The sequence below is a fragment of the Dendrobates tinctorius genome, unplaced genomic scaffold (genome assembly GCF_039654945.1).
Source record: "Dendrobates tinctorius isolate UK_male_01 unplaced genomic scaffold, ASM3965494v1 ptg000094l, whole genome shotgun sequence".
NCBI lineage: Eukaryota > Metazoa > Chordata > Amphibia > Anura > Dendrobatidae > Dendrobates > Dendrobates tinctorius.
The window spans coordinates 3,222,537-3,240,556 of record NW_027361762.1 but is presented as its reverse complement, the minus strand read 5'-3'; the positions used below and the strand labels follow the sequence as shown (position 1 = coordinate 3,240,556).

Here is an 18,020-nt window from a genome sequence, read left to right as displayed (position 1 = left end):
ACACCACCAGCCCCAGAGGATCTGCATGCAGTGTCGGCCTAACATCTCACTTGCCGAACACCACAGGTGGCGTCACAAACTATTCATTCAAACCATTACATTCCCCCATTACTTGGGCGCCCAGGGCCACGGACCGGGTCCCCGCTGCTGTGACACATCCCGATGATACCGGCCCGGTACCAAGTACCCCACAGCCCTGGGAGAGCGACCCATCGATAACTAGCAACTGTCTAAACCTACTTGCATTACCCTCTTCCCATCTATTAGCGGAGCTGTTCTCCTGATCGTTATTAAGAGCGGAATTCACGAGGGTTACCATTTCTGAAACTATGCAAACTGCATTTTCAGAGAGGAAGACAAGTCACATTTCTTAGACTGACACCATTGCATCATCACCTAATTAGGCAACTTTTCTTGGAAGCACAGACATAAGAGTGGAGTTCCTTTTCTTTGACTCCTTTGTACTACTGCTTACTATATTTACCCAGCTACTTACTTACTCATCCTGATCTGTTTCTTCACCCTTCATGTCTTTCCCCACTACTTTGAGCAGTGTAAGCTGGTTGTGGGATGCAGTGATAGACAGGAGACAAACAAATTTAATAGAACAAGGTATTCACTCCTCGATGGGAAGTTAATGGGAGGGGAATAATAGATATAACAAATGTAAAACAATAGTAGTCCAATGAAGGCACTTATCATGTCCTGTATGCTCCTCTGCAGCAGATGATCCCGCAGGGGGGTTGTAGTTCCGGCAGCGGCTGGGGAGATGTCCTCATATGGGGTCCTTTAAATGACGATCTGACTTCTGGCGGAAGTGGTCGGTCTCCGGAACCTTCGGCTGAGCCCCTAGTCCATGAACTTCTGCAGCTAAAGCAAACAAGGCCGCAGGGTTTCCAGAGTCAAACGGGATCTGTCTTACATCAACCGGCAGGGAAAGGCCACAAGGGTACATCCGGTACTCGGCTTCCTCTCCTTTGCACTTGGAAGGTTCTCACAGTCACTGAGTGCACGGCACCTCTCTTCTCAGCGGTCCCGCTGAAGATAGCGGGAGCTGACAAACGCAGCCAATCGCGGTGCCGGTGCTCAGGGGATGGATCACACTGCTCACTCGGTTGCGCGCTTCTGCTGCTGCTCCCGATTCGTGCCAATCTGCCTGCTGCTGCGCACGCTTTTACTTTTATATTGCCCCTCCTACCCGGGTCATGAGATTGGCCTGGCTCCTCATTCCTTCCCCCAGACAACAAGGGAGGCAGCCTCAACAGTCCTGGACCCGGCTCGGTACAGGTACTCACAGCTCGGTCTTCCTCCTTACAGCAGCATGCTCCTCTAAAGATTGTCAAGCGCCCTTAGTGTTTTACTATGTTCCTCCAGAATTCTAATAAGAGTTTCCAAGTGGACAGCATGTTCACATCTGTCACAGGTGTATTCACCCCTGAAATCCTAATCCAGTTGTGCATACATTTGGCAGACTGTGCAATGAAGGAAATCTCCAAACTTGCAATCCATTATCCAAATAAACAATAAAGGAAAATAAATGTTTGGGAAAAATTAAGTACTTTCAAGCCTTGAACTTTATCTCTCAACACCTGTTTTTAACTTTCACTTGTTTCCAAGTCACTTACTCGACTGGTCATCAAAAATGGAATATCTCTATTCAGAATATGCAACTGAAAGTGGGCCTGAGGAGCAATTTTTCTCCTTGTGAAAAGTGCTAAGTCATCTTTAGGATACTTATAGGCCTACTGGGAATATAAATATGTAAATAACCTCCTCAGAGAGAAAAAGAACTGGAATTCTAGCACCACCTATTGGAAGTAGCAATCCTAGAAGTTAATATTGATCCTTTAGTGAATCTTGTCACATGACTTACACCAATTTGGCATCCTCCACAAGAATAAACATTACTCCTCAAACACCCTGTTAGAGGCCTCTCACCAAGGCAAAACTGGTATCGTGGTTTGCAGTGATGAGATGCAAACACCACGAAACACGTGTGTACAAATGGAGTGTCTGGTATACATTTCACATTCAATAAACAAAAGCAGGACATATGCCCAATATAACAGAGAGTACATTTATCATGGAAAGGAAGTGCCCCAACGCATTTCCCCGCTGTCACTGTTCATCAGGAGGCTTAAATGATGATACGGATATTTTAAAAGCCGGATGCCATGATGGATAGATATATCCTATCCTACTACATCATTTGGGTCTCCTGATGAACAGTGACAGCGGGGAAATGCATTGGGGCACATCCTATACATGATAAGAGTACTCTCTGTTATATTGGGCATATGTCCTGCTTTTGCTAATAGATTGTGAAATGAATACCTGGTCTAGAATTATCTAATGGGAGAAATTTATCATATATCCTAGTTATAGCACTTGCTTAGAATGCTTGTCATGGTGGTGACAGATGGTTTATGTGATATTTAGTGTTACTACATCTGGTTTGTCTACCAAACACCTGCAGGGGATCTTTATAGGCATGTGGATATTTGTATTGTTTCATTTCTTCACTTTAACTATATTGTTTTCCCACCTATATTGTTAGGGTAAAATAAGGGAGTGAGGGATAGTCCTCATTGATTGGGGGTGCCAAACATTCCTTCTTATAGGTGGCAAACTCCACAGCCAGGCAGGTTCAGGACCAGGCCTATTGCAGGGTTTTGTAAGTTTTTTTTATGTGGTCTTTTTCTATTTTTTGGTATCTAAGCAATTGTTATTCACTGGATAGGTGTTTTTTTAAATATTGGAATCATTAAAGATTGTTTTTTTAAGGGAATATATGTTTACTACATCCAATAATTGGCACTAGATTTCCTGTCTTCCCCCTCTTTGATGAAGGTTTTTTAGCATTTTCATAAAGTGGGTATTAGTGCTTATAGCTCTAAAGCTTTTTAATTACCTGAAACAAGAGTCCGGATTCATTTGTCAAGGTTTCATTAAACAAATGTAAAAGTCGTAGAAATTTTTCATCATTGTACTCAAACCGATCTCCAAATGCGATAGAACAGATCACATTACTAACAGCATTGTTTATGAAGTAAGTTGGATCAAACTGATCTGTAAAAAACAAAATAATGATAACGATTTAACATGTGAAATCACATGTACAGTGTCAGAGGTCTTTACATTAAGGTATTAAAGGGGTATACATAAAAAAAAGAGTAAAGTAATCTTAAACAATACAAGTCATGACTGGTACAGGAGGAGAAAGGACCCTGCCCTCGAAGACTCACAATCTACTATTCTGACTAGCTTCACTTTATGTGGTAATAACTCTGGAACGCTTCAACATGTCCCAATGATTCTGAGACTGTTTTTTTTTACCCATTGTACTTCTTATTAGAGGTAAATTTAGGTCAATATGATTTGTGTCTATTTTTGAATAAATTGGAAATTTGATGAAAATTTTTAAAAAATTGCAATTTTTGCACTTTTAATTTTTATACCCTAAACTGAGATAGTCATACTAATAAAAATAATTAAACATTTTCCACATGTCTACTTTATATCATCATGAAAAATGAGGATGAATGAACTCATGGAGATCAACATCCAACACTGCAGAGACACCATGACATGTTCTCAACCCAGTCATTCTAGAGCACTGCCCCCATCCCTTATAAGAAATATGTAAAAACATGCAAAACACAAGCCGCGGAGACACCATCACGTGTTTTTCAACGCAAGCAATGACTAGCCAGGTCTTTCCCTGGGAAGGAACAACCACGGGAAGGGCAGTCTCCAATGAATGAAGCCACCTATGCCAAAACATGGTATCCATCCACAGACAGCTGTTTCGGGGTATTGCCCCTCATCAGTGTGGAGTAGGAAACTGTTTTTCTTAATATCTGACATGAAATTAAAAAAAACCTTTCCCATTTTAGGTCAATTAGGATTACCATAATTATTAATATTTGCCAAATGTCAGAACAATTAGTGAGAGAAAATATTTTAAAGCATTTTTATTACTTACTGCAAAGTCAAAAGTTTAAATGCCTATCATTTGTATTTGGTACCATTGCCCTTAAACTGAATGTCTTGGGTCAAACATTTAGGATATCCTTCCACATGCTTCTCATAATAGTTTGGGCCCATTCCTCCTGAAAAAACAAGTGTAACTGATCCAGGTTTGTAGGTCGCCTTGCTCGTACCTGCCTTTTCAGCTTTGCCCATAAATTTTCAATAGGACAGAGATGAGGGCATTGTGATGGCCACTCCAAAACATTGACATTGTTATCCTTAAGCCACTTTGTTACCATTTTGGCAGTATGTTTTAAGTCATTGTCCATTTGGAAGACCTATTTCTGCCCAAGCTTAAACTTCCTGGCTGATGTCTTGAGATGTTGCTTCATCATTGTCACATAATCTTCTTTTCTCATGATGCCATCTATTTTGTGAAGTGCACCTGTCCCTCCTGTAGCCAAACAACCCCAAAACATGATGCTGCCACCCTGTGTTACACATTTGGGATGGTGTTCTTAAGCTTCTAAGCTTCTCCCTTCTTCCTCCAAACATAATGATGGTCATTATGCCCAAAAAGTTGAATTTTAGTTTCTTCGTGCCACAAGACATTCATGTGCATTTGCAAGCATTAATCTGGCTTTTTTATGTTTCTTTTGGAGTAATGGCTTCTTCTGTAGATAATGACAATCTTAGCAGCTTCCACCATCATCTTCACAAGGTCTTTTGCTTTTGTCCTTGGGTTGATATGCACATTTTGGACCAAAGCACATTCATCTCTGGGACGCAGAGCAAGTCTCCTTTCCGAATGGTATGATGGATGGACATTCCCATCCTGTTTGTACTTGAATATAATTGTTTGTACAGATTAACAAGGCACCTTCAGGTACCTTGAAATTGTACCCAAGGATGAGCCAGATTTGGCAAGTCCACAATTCTCTTCCTGATACCTTGGCTGATTTCTTTAGACTTTTCCAGGATGCTACACAAAGAAGCAGTGTGTTTCAGGTCTTCGTTAAAATACATCCACAGGTGTGTCTCTAATTAACTCGGATGTTGCCAAAAATCAGAAGCTTCCAAACACAAGACATCATCATATGGGCAGTCCAGAATTGTTTAAAGGCATAGTAATCTTAGTGTATGTAAACTTTGAGCTTTGCAGTAAGAAATAAAAATGCCTTAAACATTCTCTCTCTCATTATTCTGATATTTGGCATATATTAAAAATTATTGTAATCCTAATTGACCTAAATGGGAAAGTTTTACTCTGATTTCATGTCAGATATTGAGAAAAACATTTACATGTGTCTTTTTAAGTAATGTATGTAAACTTCTAGTTTCAGCTGTATAAATACACTGCTTAAAAAAATAAAGGGCTGTTTTGTTCTCTTTTAGTTTTTGTCATTGCTCTTACCCCTAGAGGTACTGTAAAGTAGCATAAGGCGGTGTTTATAACCCACAGAAGTTGGTCAGGTAGTGCAACTCATCAATCAATGCAAGGTGTACCAAGAAGGGTAGCTGTGTCTGCTAGCACAGTGTCCAGAGCATGGAGTGGGTTGCCCTCCCAGGGCTGTGGGGTACTCGGTACCGGGCCCGATGAGCTTCAATGGGAAATGTCACGGCAGCTGGGACCCGGCCCGTGGCCCACGGCGCCCATTGTAAAAGGAGTTGTTGCAGTGTGCATATGGTGATGAAAGTTCATAAGTGATTCGTGACGCCACCTGTGGTGTTCGGCAATGGAGATGTAAGCCAACGCTGCAGACAGATCCTCTGAGACAGATGGGGTGGTGCAGCAATGATGTTATAGCCCTCCACAGGCAGGGCTGTAGTCCCAGGGCAGAGTAGATGAAGTGACACGTAGATGGTGTAGTGTCGGGCGCAAGGGATGTGGCAGTGCTGGGCAGGTTGGCGCAGGAATAAGTAGAGGACACCAGGGCATGTAGTTCCAAAGCTTTACTCACAGTCTGTTGCAGGCACAGGTGCCCGCCTCCGTGCCGTGTCCTCCGGGTCAGGAGCTCAGCCAACTTCCAGGCAAGATGAAGTACTCCTTTCCAACACTCCGCCAACTTGTGTGCCTTTTCTGAACGTCTCCTCTTATAGCGCCTTTGAATGAAGTACTCCTAGTACTGAGTTACACTGGAGTTCCTCCTGTCAGATGTTCCTATGAACTCTACTTGTACGGCAGACAGCTGTAGCCTGCTTCGGGGACTCCTTGCTACTAAGTCTCGGCTCACTATTATGTTGCTGTTGTGCCCCCATGTCTTGTGTGGGAATAAAGTGGTCACTACTTCTATTCCTCCGGTGTCTGCTGCAGGACCATTAGTATCCGTACAACCTCGGGGACCGGACCACGGCCTTGCGCTTAGAACTTGGGAAGGGTTCTCTCTTCCAACCCTGTTCCTTAGTTCTTCTATTCTCCTTACTTTCCGTGCTAATCTTTCTTCCCAATGGAGAATCAAGCTTCCTTTCTCTGTCTCTTTCCTGTGTCAGCAGACCCATATCACTGTGGCCTGCTGCAGCACTTCCTTCTTCCATCCCTCTCCCGGGGATCTTCTCTGTCTCACTCTCTGTCCTTCTACATCCTCACTCACTGACTGAATGAATGACTGACTTGAACTCAACTCTTTCCGCTCTTTTGTGTAAACTAAACTACACCCACCTCCCAGCATGTTTTGTGTTCCAAGCAGGGAGCCACCAAGGGGTGCTATGCTACACTCCAAGCAGGGAGCCGCCGAAGGTGCTCTGCTACACTACTTTGTGGTGTGGGGTGCAGGTGTTGGAGTGTGGTCAGGTGTCTCCACATTACCTGGATAGTGGGGTACCACACCTCAGGAGGAGGTGCAGTACCTCTGTGGCGACTGAACCCTCAGGGGTGCCATATACCCTCTCCGTTAAACACAGCACGTCTGCGGGCTGCAAGAAAACAGAAGTTGACAAATACAGAAACATACAAAATTTTTGTAATGCTAATAAACAGTTCTTATCTAATCTTCTAAATATGAGAGGCACTGTCTCTTGAACGTTGCAAACAATTTTTAACTAACTATCTTTAAAGTCATGCTACCTAATTTAAAGTGCTACTTCAAGCATTATCACTTCTTCTTACAGATTTTCTACTTTCTTTCATTAACCCTAAGTGACAACCGTGGATGCCTGGTTCGTCACCTGCATTTTCCAAATCTTCATCTTTATTCAAATCTCTTCATTAAAACATTCCTATTTGTCATTGATACTAACTAGAGTCTATATAAAAGCTATTCTCTATAAATACTGTCATAAGGCACAATATAAAATACTTCACATCAAAACTTCAATAATTCTTGTAAGTGCTGGACACCACTCCCAGCCGGGATCTCTTGCAGTGTCCTTTAGGTGGGAGCCATGCTCCACGATGAGGTAGTCCTTACTTATAAAAGACCTATGTACGAGTAAAACCAAGAGAGGGCACCTAAAGAGTTGCAAACTATTTACAATGACAGTTTGTGATTCACTCCAAGTTCATGATCACCATAGTTCAGATTTTCATAATAAATGCTGCCAACGCAACTAGGCAAACTGAAGAAAACTGGAACATAATTGTAAACAATGGGGCACAACGGTGCAAATACCCTCCTGGGTAACAAAGTTAGTTATTCATATTCTCCTTAATGTTGGTGTGCCCCTCCTGGGGTACTGGAAGCTGGATGCTTAGGCTGCTTCCAGGGGAGATGCTCTGGGTGTCTTCATCCGGTTGCTGGCAGTCTACAAATTGCAGGTATTCTTTTTCTCCTGGTGAGGGATGGTTTGCCACTGGCTCAGGTGGAATGGCAGAGATTGTCATTGCTACCGGTACTGAGTGCACATCAGCTGTTGCAGGTGGTATTTCTGCTGCCAGGGACTCTGCAGGAGTTGCGGCTGGTGCCTCAATCTCAGGCGGCACTGCTATCTTGATTTTTGGCCTGACATCTGGTGGTAGCGGTGTCTGTGGGCACTTATAGGGGTTGAGGCGGGGGTCCTGAATTTGTGGTAAAGGAAACCCGTGATGCATAGTGACACCCATCAGCTGCTCAGGCTCTTCTGCTGAAATCAGAAGATGTCGAATGGGACGTGCTTGTTCCAGCCTTACTCTTTTCAGCAGGGACTTCTTCCATTTCCCCATCACAGTCAGCTTAGTGCTTTTAAATTGAGAACACAGCTCCTCCATTTGTCCCATGCGGAGTACTGGCCCGTTGCACACGGTGTACGGGAACTCAGGGGGCAACCTGTTGTGAGTGCATTCTCTGGTCCACCAGTTGTGAGTTCTCCTTCCAGGCTCCCTCTGGTGGTAACAGGAGGTAGTGAGGCTGATTTAATCAGTAGAGATCTGCCACCTGATAAGGAGGATGACGATTGGCCTCAGGAATCTCAGACTGGATTTAAGACAGCCGACGCCCTATTCTGGCGTTGGTGATTCCTTCTGGCTTGACAGGTCTTGGTTTTCAGCTCTGTTCCAGTCATCTAAAGCTAAGTTTTTCTGCTAATGTTCACTCTTGATTTTGTTGGTCTATTCTGTTTTTTGTGTGGTCAGCCAGCCCCGGCTGGGGCAGCGCTGAATTTCCACTCTTATTTATCTGTATTTGCCAACTTGCTTTTTGTCCCTTATTAGATTGGCCTCTTTTTGCTCTGTCTCAGAATATTTCAGAGTGCTGATATAGTGGGAGAAGTCTAGTGACTTCAGGTTTAATTTTGCTATCACAGAAGTGTTGGACATTATTTTTGTAGGGTTTTTTGCAGATTGCAGACTATGTCTTTCCTTTCCTGCCCTTTCTAGTTAGTTTGGGCCCCATCATTTGCTCAGCCTATTTTCCTGCCTGTGTTTGTGCTTTCATCTTGTTTCACCATCAATACATGTGTGGGGGCTGTCTTTCCTTTGGGGTCTGCTCTGGGGCAGCTAGTTTTCCCCTTTTCATGCTTCAGGCTTATTTAGTCCTCCGGTGGAGATGAGGCGTCTAGGATCATCGTAGGTACGCTTCACGGCTGCTGCTAGTTGTGTGGTTAGGATCAGGGGTCTGCAATCTGCATAGTTACCAACCTCTCTGGTTTTCTGTGACTTAGCTTGTTTTGCCTTTATCTTCTCGGTGACCCATTCATAACAGCAACCCAGTTGCAGGGGCGGCGGTCGTACCTGATGTCTCCCGGTGGAAAGAAAGAGAACAGAGAAAGAAAGAACAGAGAGAAAGAAAGGAAGAACAGAGAGAGAGAGACAAAGAAAGAACAGAGAGGGAAAGAAAGATTAGAGAGAGAAAGAAAGAGGGGGAAGAAAGAGGAAGAAAGAACAGAGATAAAGAAAGAGCTAAGTGTCGGGTTCCTGCCTCTGCACAGGAGGAATCTCAAGCATTGCCTTCTGCGGTCTCCCATTCAGTCCCGGCCGTAGAGGAGGCTGCTCAGCAGAGACGTTGTTACCGGTGACTTGATCACGCCAGTGCTGTCAGTTCAGTTTCTGCTGCCATCTCAGGGTCAGTGATAGCAGCCTGCACTGGTCAGCAGCAAGCAGATCCTGGGACTAAGGCCTTCTTTCGGGCTACTAAGCATGCCCGCGGGTCGTCCTCTCATTGGAGGCCAGGGGTCACATGCTCAGGTCCTATTGCTGCTTGGATTGGACCATCTTCAAGGTCCCGGAAGGCTGCGCCTATAAAAGGATCGCATGGCCACAAGGCCGTGCGCTAGTATAGGCTTTTATGGTTTAAGGTGTGTGAGATGATGGATGAATGTGTGTGCGACTGACTCATTATGATTCCCCTCCCTTGGCTGTGTGTGTTGCAGCGTTCTGGTTTAGAGTCAGCGCCTATTAGTGGCATTGTCTAGCGCCACAGTGCTACCAAGTCACGGCACCTCACACTAGAGTCAGACTGTGCCATCCCGTATGTGGCACTCTCGTACTGCGCCAAGTCTCAGCTCCCACCAGTGCAGTGCCGTGTGCAAGTTGTGCCCTTGTTAGCCCAATCCTGGGCTATAGGTGGTGTGCACCAGAGTGGCTTTGTGCACACTTGTGGGCTATTTTCATATTACTCCTAGCTGGCACCGCGGCTGCACTGAGAGACTCTAGCCCTTGTCTCTGGAGTCCTGTGACCGTTTAAGAGCACTCCTTCAGCCAAGACCTGTGTAGTTAACAGGCTCTGGCGCTTGTTTTAGCGGCTCTGTGAGGAAACAGAGTTCGTTCCTGTGCACACCGTGTAAGTGGTTAACCCGCCAGTGTTCACTCAGTATTCTGCCATTACTGAGCAGCAGTTTTCCATCTCTGCACAGTGGACCCTGGGTTGCGATCGTACTTCCTTATATTTTATATTTAGTGCGATCCGCAACCCTAACAGAAAGAAAGAAAGAGAGATATATAGAAATAAAGAAAGAAAGAGGGGAAAGAAAGAAAGAACAGAGAAAAAGAACGAGGGGACAGAGGAAAAGAACAGAGAAAGAGAGAGAGAAAAAAAGAAATAGGGGAAAGAAAGAAAGAACAGAGAGGGAGAGAGAAAGAGAACGAAAGAGAAATAAAGAAACAACAGAGAGAGAAAGAAAAAAGAAAGAAAGAGAAAGAAAGAAAGAAAGAAAGAAAGAAAAAGGGGAAAGAAAGAACAGAGAGATAGAGAGAAAGAAAGATGGGAAGGAAAGAGAACAGAGAAAGAGAGAACAGAGAGATAGAGAGAAAGAAAGAGAGAAAGAAAGAGCAGATAGAGAGAAAGAACAAAGAGAAAGAGAGAAAGAAAGATAGAAGGAGGGTACAGAAAGAACAGAGAGAGAAAAAAAACAGAGAGAAAGAAAGAACAGAGAGAGAAAGAAACAGAGAGAGAAAGAAAGAACAGAGCAGGGGTGGCATTTATGCACATGTAATCTAAGTACATGTATCAAAGTACATCTGGCAGTTATAACATGGATGAATGTGACACGCATCTCTATTCTCTTCATACAGGTAACCAGCTTTTCCAATCTCTGCTCTGAATCCACTCCTGTGTCTCCATTCAATGTCAGCAAGCAGTTAATCCTGAATGCTATCTATGTGTTTTCAACTCTGCAAGCTTATATCTGGTAACCAGCTTTTCCAATCTCTGCTCTGAATCCACTCCTGTGTCTCCATTCAATGTCAGCAAGCAGTTAATCCTGAATGCTATCTATGTGTTTTCAACTCTGCAAGCTTATATCTGGTAACCAGCTTTTCCAATCTTTGCTCTGAATCCACTCCTGTGTCTCCATTCAATGTCAGCAAGCAGTTAATCCTGAATGCTATCTATGTGTTTTCAACTCTGCAAGCTTATATCTGGTATATAGTTTTTTCAACTTACTCTGCTTGTCCCCTTATGTTGTGAGGTCAAGAAACTTTTCAAAGTGCTTTATGATCCATGTAGTGCTGGACATGTGTTTATTTGACCACAACATTTTATTGGGTCCTGGTGTCTCAATTTAGTGTGATTGATTAACGAGAAGAGAGAGAGCCACAAAAAAAAAAAAAAAAAAAAAAACTTAGCCTCAACCTCCTATATATTCAGACCTAGCTAGGGGGAGCATTTATGCAGGAGTGGCATTTATGCACATGTAATCTAAGTACATGTATCAAAGTACTTCTGGCAGTTATAACATGGCAGTTAGACAGGGCAGGAGACACGTAAGACATTTATATACATCTACTCTCTGTACATTTGGAGGACAACAAATATATACCATATGCATTTGTGTAATGTATATCCTTGCCGCTGCATTCACACACATCCACCGCCCTGGCATTAACTCACCACACTCCATCCATATTGGCCACTCGCTTCTTTCCTCTCCTTTGTATAGCACTCATGCTCTTTTCACATTGTTAAATTGCACAGATCCAGCCAGTCCCACCATTCAACACCAGAGACGCTCTCACAAATCACTTAACCATCTGCTCACTCTTTCTATCCTCCTTCTCCTAGTTGCAGGAGACATTGCTCCCAACCCTGGTCCCCCATGTTATAGAAAGTCAAACCCCCCCACTGCTACACTCAGTAACCCCTCTAATCTTATTAATATTCCCTGCATGCCATCTGTCTCTCTTAATTGTGCACTTTGGAATTCTCGCTCAGTGTGTAACAAACTCTCCTTCATTCATGACTTCTTCCTTTCTAATTCTCTTAACCTTCTGGCTCTTACTGAAACCTGGATCCAGCAGTCAGATACTACCGCTGCTGCTGCTCTTTCATATGGGGGGCTACACTTCTCTCATACCCCAAGATCAGACAATAGAGCTGGTGGAGGCGTTGGTCTGCTCCTATCACCAAAATGTACATTTCAGGTTATCCCTCAAGTACCCTCACTTGTCTTCCCTTCTTTTGAGGTCCATGCCGTCAGACTCTACACCCCCTTCTCCATGCGAGTGGCGGTGGTGTATCGTCCTCCCGGCCCCTCCCATCAGTTCCTGGATCATTTTGCCACTTGGCTTCCACATTTTCTCTCCTGTGACATCCCTACCCTCATCATGGGAGATTTCAACATCCCCATTGCTCTTCCCCTCTCCCCATCTGCTACTCACCTTTTATCTCTAACCTCCTCATTTGGCCTTTCGCAGCTTACTAATTCTCCAACGCATGAAGACGGAAACTCCCTCGACTTGGTCTTCTCTCGGCTTTGTGCAGTGGATGATTTTGCAAACTCCCCTCTCCCGCTCTCTGACCACAATCTTCTTTCATTCTCTATAAAGAACTGCCAGGCTGCTCAGGTCACCCCCACTGTCCAGACTTATAGAAACATACAGGCCATTAACACCCAGAAACTTCTGAAGAACTTGCAGTCTTCATTGGCCCCTATCTCCTCCCTCTCATGTCCTGATTCTGCATTGAAGCATTACAATGAAACACTTCAAACTGCCCTGGATGAATTTGCACCCCCTATAAATAGAACACCACAACGCAGACGGCGACAACCCTGGCACACGGTGCAAACACGTTTCCTGCAGCGGTGCTCCAGGTGCGCCGAACGTCTGTGGAGAAAATCCAATCTACACGAAGATTTCATCCATTTTAAGTTTATGCTTAGAACATACAACACTGCCCTTCACCTCTCCAAACAAACCTATTTCAACACCCTCATCACCTCACTGTCCAATAACCCGAAACGTCTCTTTGACACTTTTCATTCCCTACTTAATCCAAGAGTACAGGCCCCAACCACGGAGCTCCGAGCTGACGATCTAGCCACTTACTTCAAAGAAAAAATTGACCAGATCCGACAGGAAATTATCTCCAAATCCCCTCATACCATGCACTGTCCTCCCTCCCCCACTGCATCTAACTCACTCTCTGATTTTGAACCAGTCACAGAAGAAGAAGTAAGCAGGCTCCTTGCATCTTCTCGCCCAACTACTTGCACCAGTGACCCATTTCCGTCACATCTCCTCCAGTCCCTTTCCCCTGCTGTCACCCCTCACCTAACTAAAATATTTAACCTCTCTCTCTCTTCTGGTATTTTTCCCTCCTCATTTAAGCATGCCATCATACATCCACTACTTAAAAAACCATCCCTCGACCAAAACTGTGCCGCTAACTATAGACCTGTCTCTAATCTTCCCTTCATCTCTAAACTCCTGGAACGCCTGGTCCACTCCCGTCTTATCCGCTATCTCTCAGAAAACTCTGTTCTCGACCCTCTCCAATCCGGTTTCCGCTCTTTACACTCCACTGAAACTGCCCTCACTAAAGTCTCTAATGATCTGCTAACAGCTAAAACAAATGGTCATTACTCCATGCTAATTCTCTTGGATCTCTCTGCAGCATTCGACACTGTGGATCATCAGCTCCTCCTCACTATGCTCCATTCCATTGGCCTCAAGGACACCGTTCTCTCCTGGTTCTCCTCCTATCTCTCCGACCGCTCCTTTACTGTTTCTTTTGCCGGTTCCTCCTCCTCTCACCTTCCCCTTACTGTTGGGGTTCCTCAAGGATCGGTTCTAGGCCCCCTCCTCTTCTCCTTGTACACTGCCCCTATTGGTCAAACAATCAGTAGATTTGGTTTCCATTACCATCTCTATGCTGATGACACCCAATTATACGCTTCTTCTCCTGACATCACGCCAGCCTTTCTAGAAAACACTGGCGATTGTCTAAACGCTGTGTCTAATATCATGTCCTCACTATATCTGAAACTGAACCTGTCAAAGACTGAACTCCTTGTGTTTCCTCCCGCTACTAATGTACCTACACCCGACATTGCCATTTCCGTCTGTGGTTCCACTATTACTCCCCAGCAACATGCCCGCTGTCTTGGGGTCATACTTGATTCCGAGCTTTCCTTTGCCCCCCACATTCGATCACTGGCTCGCTCTTGTCATCTGCACCTCAAAAACATTTCTAGAATTCGACCTTTTCTTACTTTTGACTCTGCAAAAACTCTTACTGTTTCTCTTATTCATTCTCGTCTCGACTATTGTAACTCTCTTCTAATCGGTCTCCCTCTTACAAAACTCTCCCCTCTCCAATCTGTCTTGAATGCTGCAGCCAGGATCATATTCCTCACCAATCGTTACACCGATGCCTCTACCTTGTGCCAGTCATTACACTGGCTACCCATCCACTCCAGAATTCAGTATAAACTTATTACCCTCACCCACAAAGCCCTCCATGGCTCAGCACCACCCTACATCTCCTCCCTTGTGTCAGTATACCACCCTACCCGCGCCCTCCGTTCTGCTGATGACCTGAGGTTAGTATCCTCAATAGTCAGAACCTCCCACTCCCGTCTCCAAGACTTTACACATGCCGCACCAATTCTTTGGAATGCACTTCCCAGGTCAATACGATTAGTCCCCAATCCCCACAATTTTAAGCATGTCCTGAAAACGCATTTATTCAGACTGGCCTATCGCCTCAACACATTAACCTAACCTATCCCTGTGTGGCAGAGCCAAAAGTTTTACCATAACCAGGTTCTCAGCATCATGTTCCCACATGCTTTATGCATCCATTAGCCCTTTGTGTCTGTACTGTTACACACTTAACATTATGGCTGGTCCATACAATCAGGGCAACTGTTACCACCCACCTTTCGTGTCTACCTCTTTCCTCATAGACTGTAAGCTTGCGAGCAGGGCCCTCATTCCTCTTGGTATTTGTTATAATCTACTGTATGTGATTATTGTTATGCTGTAATGTCTATTGTCTGTACAAATCCCCTCTGAAATGTAAAGTGCTGCGGAATATGTCGGCGCTATAAAAATAAAATTTATTATTATTATTATTATTATTATTAACAGAGCGAAAAAGAAAGAACAGAGAGAAACAAAGATAGATTAGAGAGAAAGAAAGAGGGGAAAGAAAGAGAAATAACAGAGAGAAAGAAAGAACAGAGAGAAAGAGAAAGAAAGAGGGGAAAGAGCAGAGAGAGAAAGAAAGAGGGGAAGGAAAGAAAGAAAGAAATGAGAGATAGAGAGAATGAAAGATAGGAAAGAAAGAACAGAGAGAGAAAGAAAAATGAACAGAGAGAGAAAGAGAAAGCACAGATAGAGAGAAAGAAAGAGGGGAAAGAAAGAACAGAGACAGAAAGAAAGAAAGAACAGATATAAAGAAAGAGAGAAAGAAAGAATTGAGAGAAAAAGAAAGAAAGATTAGAGACAGAAAGAAACAGGGGAATAAAGAGAAAGAACAGAACGAAAGAGAGAACAAAGAGAGAGAGAGAAAGAAAGAGGGGAAAGAAAGAAAGAAAAGAGAGAAAGAAATAGAATGAAAGAAAGAAAGAAAGAGGGGAAAGAACAGAGAGAAATAGAAAGAAAGAGGGGAGGGAAAGAGAGAGAAAGAAAGAAATAAAGAAAGAGAAAGAAAGAAAGAAAGACAGAAAGAGGGGAAAGAAAGAAACAGAGAGAGAAAGAAAGAAAGAAAGAAAGAAAGAACAGAGAGAAAGAAAGAGGGGACAGAAAAAAAGAACAGAGAGACAAAGAAAGAGGGGAAAGAAAGAACAGAGAAAGAAAGAAGAAAGAAAGAAAAAGAACAGAGCGAAAGAAAGAGTGGACAGAAAAAAAGAACAGAGAGAGAAAAAAGAGATGGGAAAGAAAGAACAGAGAGTGAGAGAGAAAGAAAGAGGGGAAAGAAATAAAGAACAGAGAGAGAAAGAAAGAGGGGAAAGAAAGAACAGAGAGAAAGAAAGAGGGGAAAGAAAGAACAGAGAGCGAGAGAAAGAAAGTGGGGAAAGAAGGAGAACATAGAGAGAAAGAAAACAGAGAGAGAGAGAAAAGAAGAACAGAGAGAGAAAGAACAGAGAGAGAAAGAAATTAAGATTAGAGAGAGAAAGAGGGGAAAGAAAGAAAGAGAAAAAAAAAAGAACATAGTGAAAGAAAGAACAGAGAGAGAGAAAGGAATAGAGGAAAGAAAGAAAGAGAGAGAAAGAAAGAGAGAGAAAGAAATAAAGATTCTATAAAGATGCTATAGCAGCCCGGCTCCCATTGTAGTGCCCACCTGAGCCTCCCGATGCAGGACATATCATGATCTGCTCACGTGGCTGGCATCCCCGAGTCCAAGGCAATCCCGCTGTCCGCGCTATCGGAGGAGGACACGGCGATGGATCTGAAGCATTCCCTGAAGTGCTTCCATGGTTCCATCACAATCTCCTCTCGAAATTACATAGATTCTGGTCAGTTTCCAGCACGTCACTTCCGGTGGAACGTCACATGCGAATTTTAAAGTGCTCCTCGGGGCTCCGCTGTGTACTCCTGTGTCCATTGGAAAAGTAACCTCCCGGCCGGGGCAGTGGGGCAGACTCAAAATCGGGACTGTCCTGCTGGATCCGGGATGGTTGGGAGGTATGAATGCTCCCCGCCATATACCTTGTACACGCATGGCTCTGCACACCTCATACACACGGTTCCACTTTGAATGGCTCATACACACATGGCTCCGCTCCGTACACATCACACACACATGGTTCCACTCCGTAAACCTCGTACACATGTGGTTCTGCTCCGTACACCTTGCACACATGCAGCTACGCTTTGTACACCTTGTACACACATGGATCCACTCCGTAAACCTTGCACACATGCGGCTTTGCTCCATACACCTCGTACACAAGTGGTTCTGCTCTGTACACCCCGTACACACATGGCTCAACTCCGTACACTTTATACACACAGGGCTCCATTTCGTATGCCCCGCTCCGTACAACCCACACACACACGGCTCCACTCCATAGACATGTGGCTCCACTCCGTACACCCTATACACACACAGCTCTGCTCAGCTCCATAAACACACGACTCAGCTCTGTATACTTTGTACACACACGGCTCTGCTCCGTACATGTCATACACACATGGCTCCGCTCCATACACATCTCTGCTCCGTACACACACGGCTCCACTCTGTACACCTCGTACACATCTCCGTTCCATAGACCTCATACACACACGGCTTTGCTCCGTACACCTTATACACACAAGGCTCAGCTCCATACACATCTCCGCTCCGTACACCTCGTACACACATGGTTCCGCTCTGTACACCTCGTACACATCTCCACTCCGTACACCTCGTACATGCGGCTCCGCTCCATACACCTCGTACACGTGCGACTCCACTCCATACACCTCGTACACGTGCGACTCCACTCCATACACCTCGCACACATGCAGCTCCGCTCCGCACACCTCGTACACACGCGGCTCTGCTCCGTACACCTTGTACACATGCGGCTCTGCTCTGTACACATCATACACACATGGCTCCGCTCCATACACACACGACCCCGCTCCATACACCTTGTACATGCATGGCTCTGCTACATCCACCCTGTAAACCCCTCCTGACCCCACACATAAACTTCCCCTCATCCAGCACCATGACGACTGGCACCGCAGAGTCCTGCATGCACTGAGGCTCCTGATCATGTGACCCTTAACTCCTCCCCTCCTGTGACATCACAGGTCCTGTGCGCATAGAAGAGAACAGCCTAGCGACATCATTGCAGGCTGTGAGGGGCTGCGGTGGGTCTCTGGGAGGGCGAGGATGGGTGCATGAGGGGGCGTGCGGCTTATCTCCCTGCAGTGCGGAAAAAAGAGAGCCCCAGGCGGGACAGTGGGTGGGTGGGGCAAA

At 44.7% G+C, this 18,020-nt stretch overlaps 1 protein-coding gene across 2 annotated transcripts in view; it reads right to left on the bottom strand.

Moving 5' to 3' along the window:
* Positions 1-18,020, bottom strand: part of LOC141098686 (cytochrome P450 2D14-like) — a 242,917-nt gene that overhangs the window by 175,077 nt on the left and 49,820 nt on the right. For both annotated transcript variants that reach the window (XM_073586651.1, XM_073586650.1), the window contains exon 4: positions 2,912-3,069. In XM_073586651.1, coding sequence (XP_073442752.1) covers positions 2,912-3,069 — 158 coding nt within the window. The remainder of the gene's footprint in view (positions 1-2,911; positions 3,070-18,020) is intronic.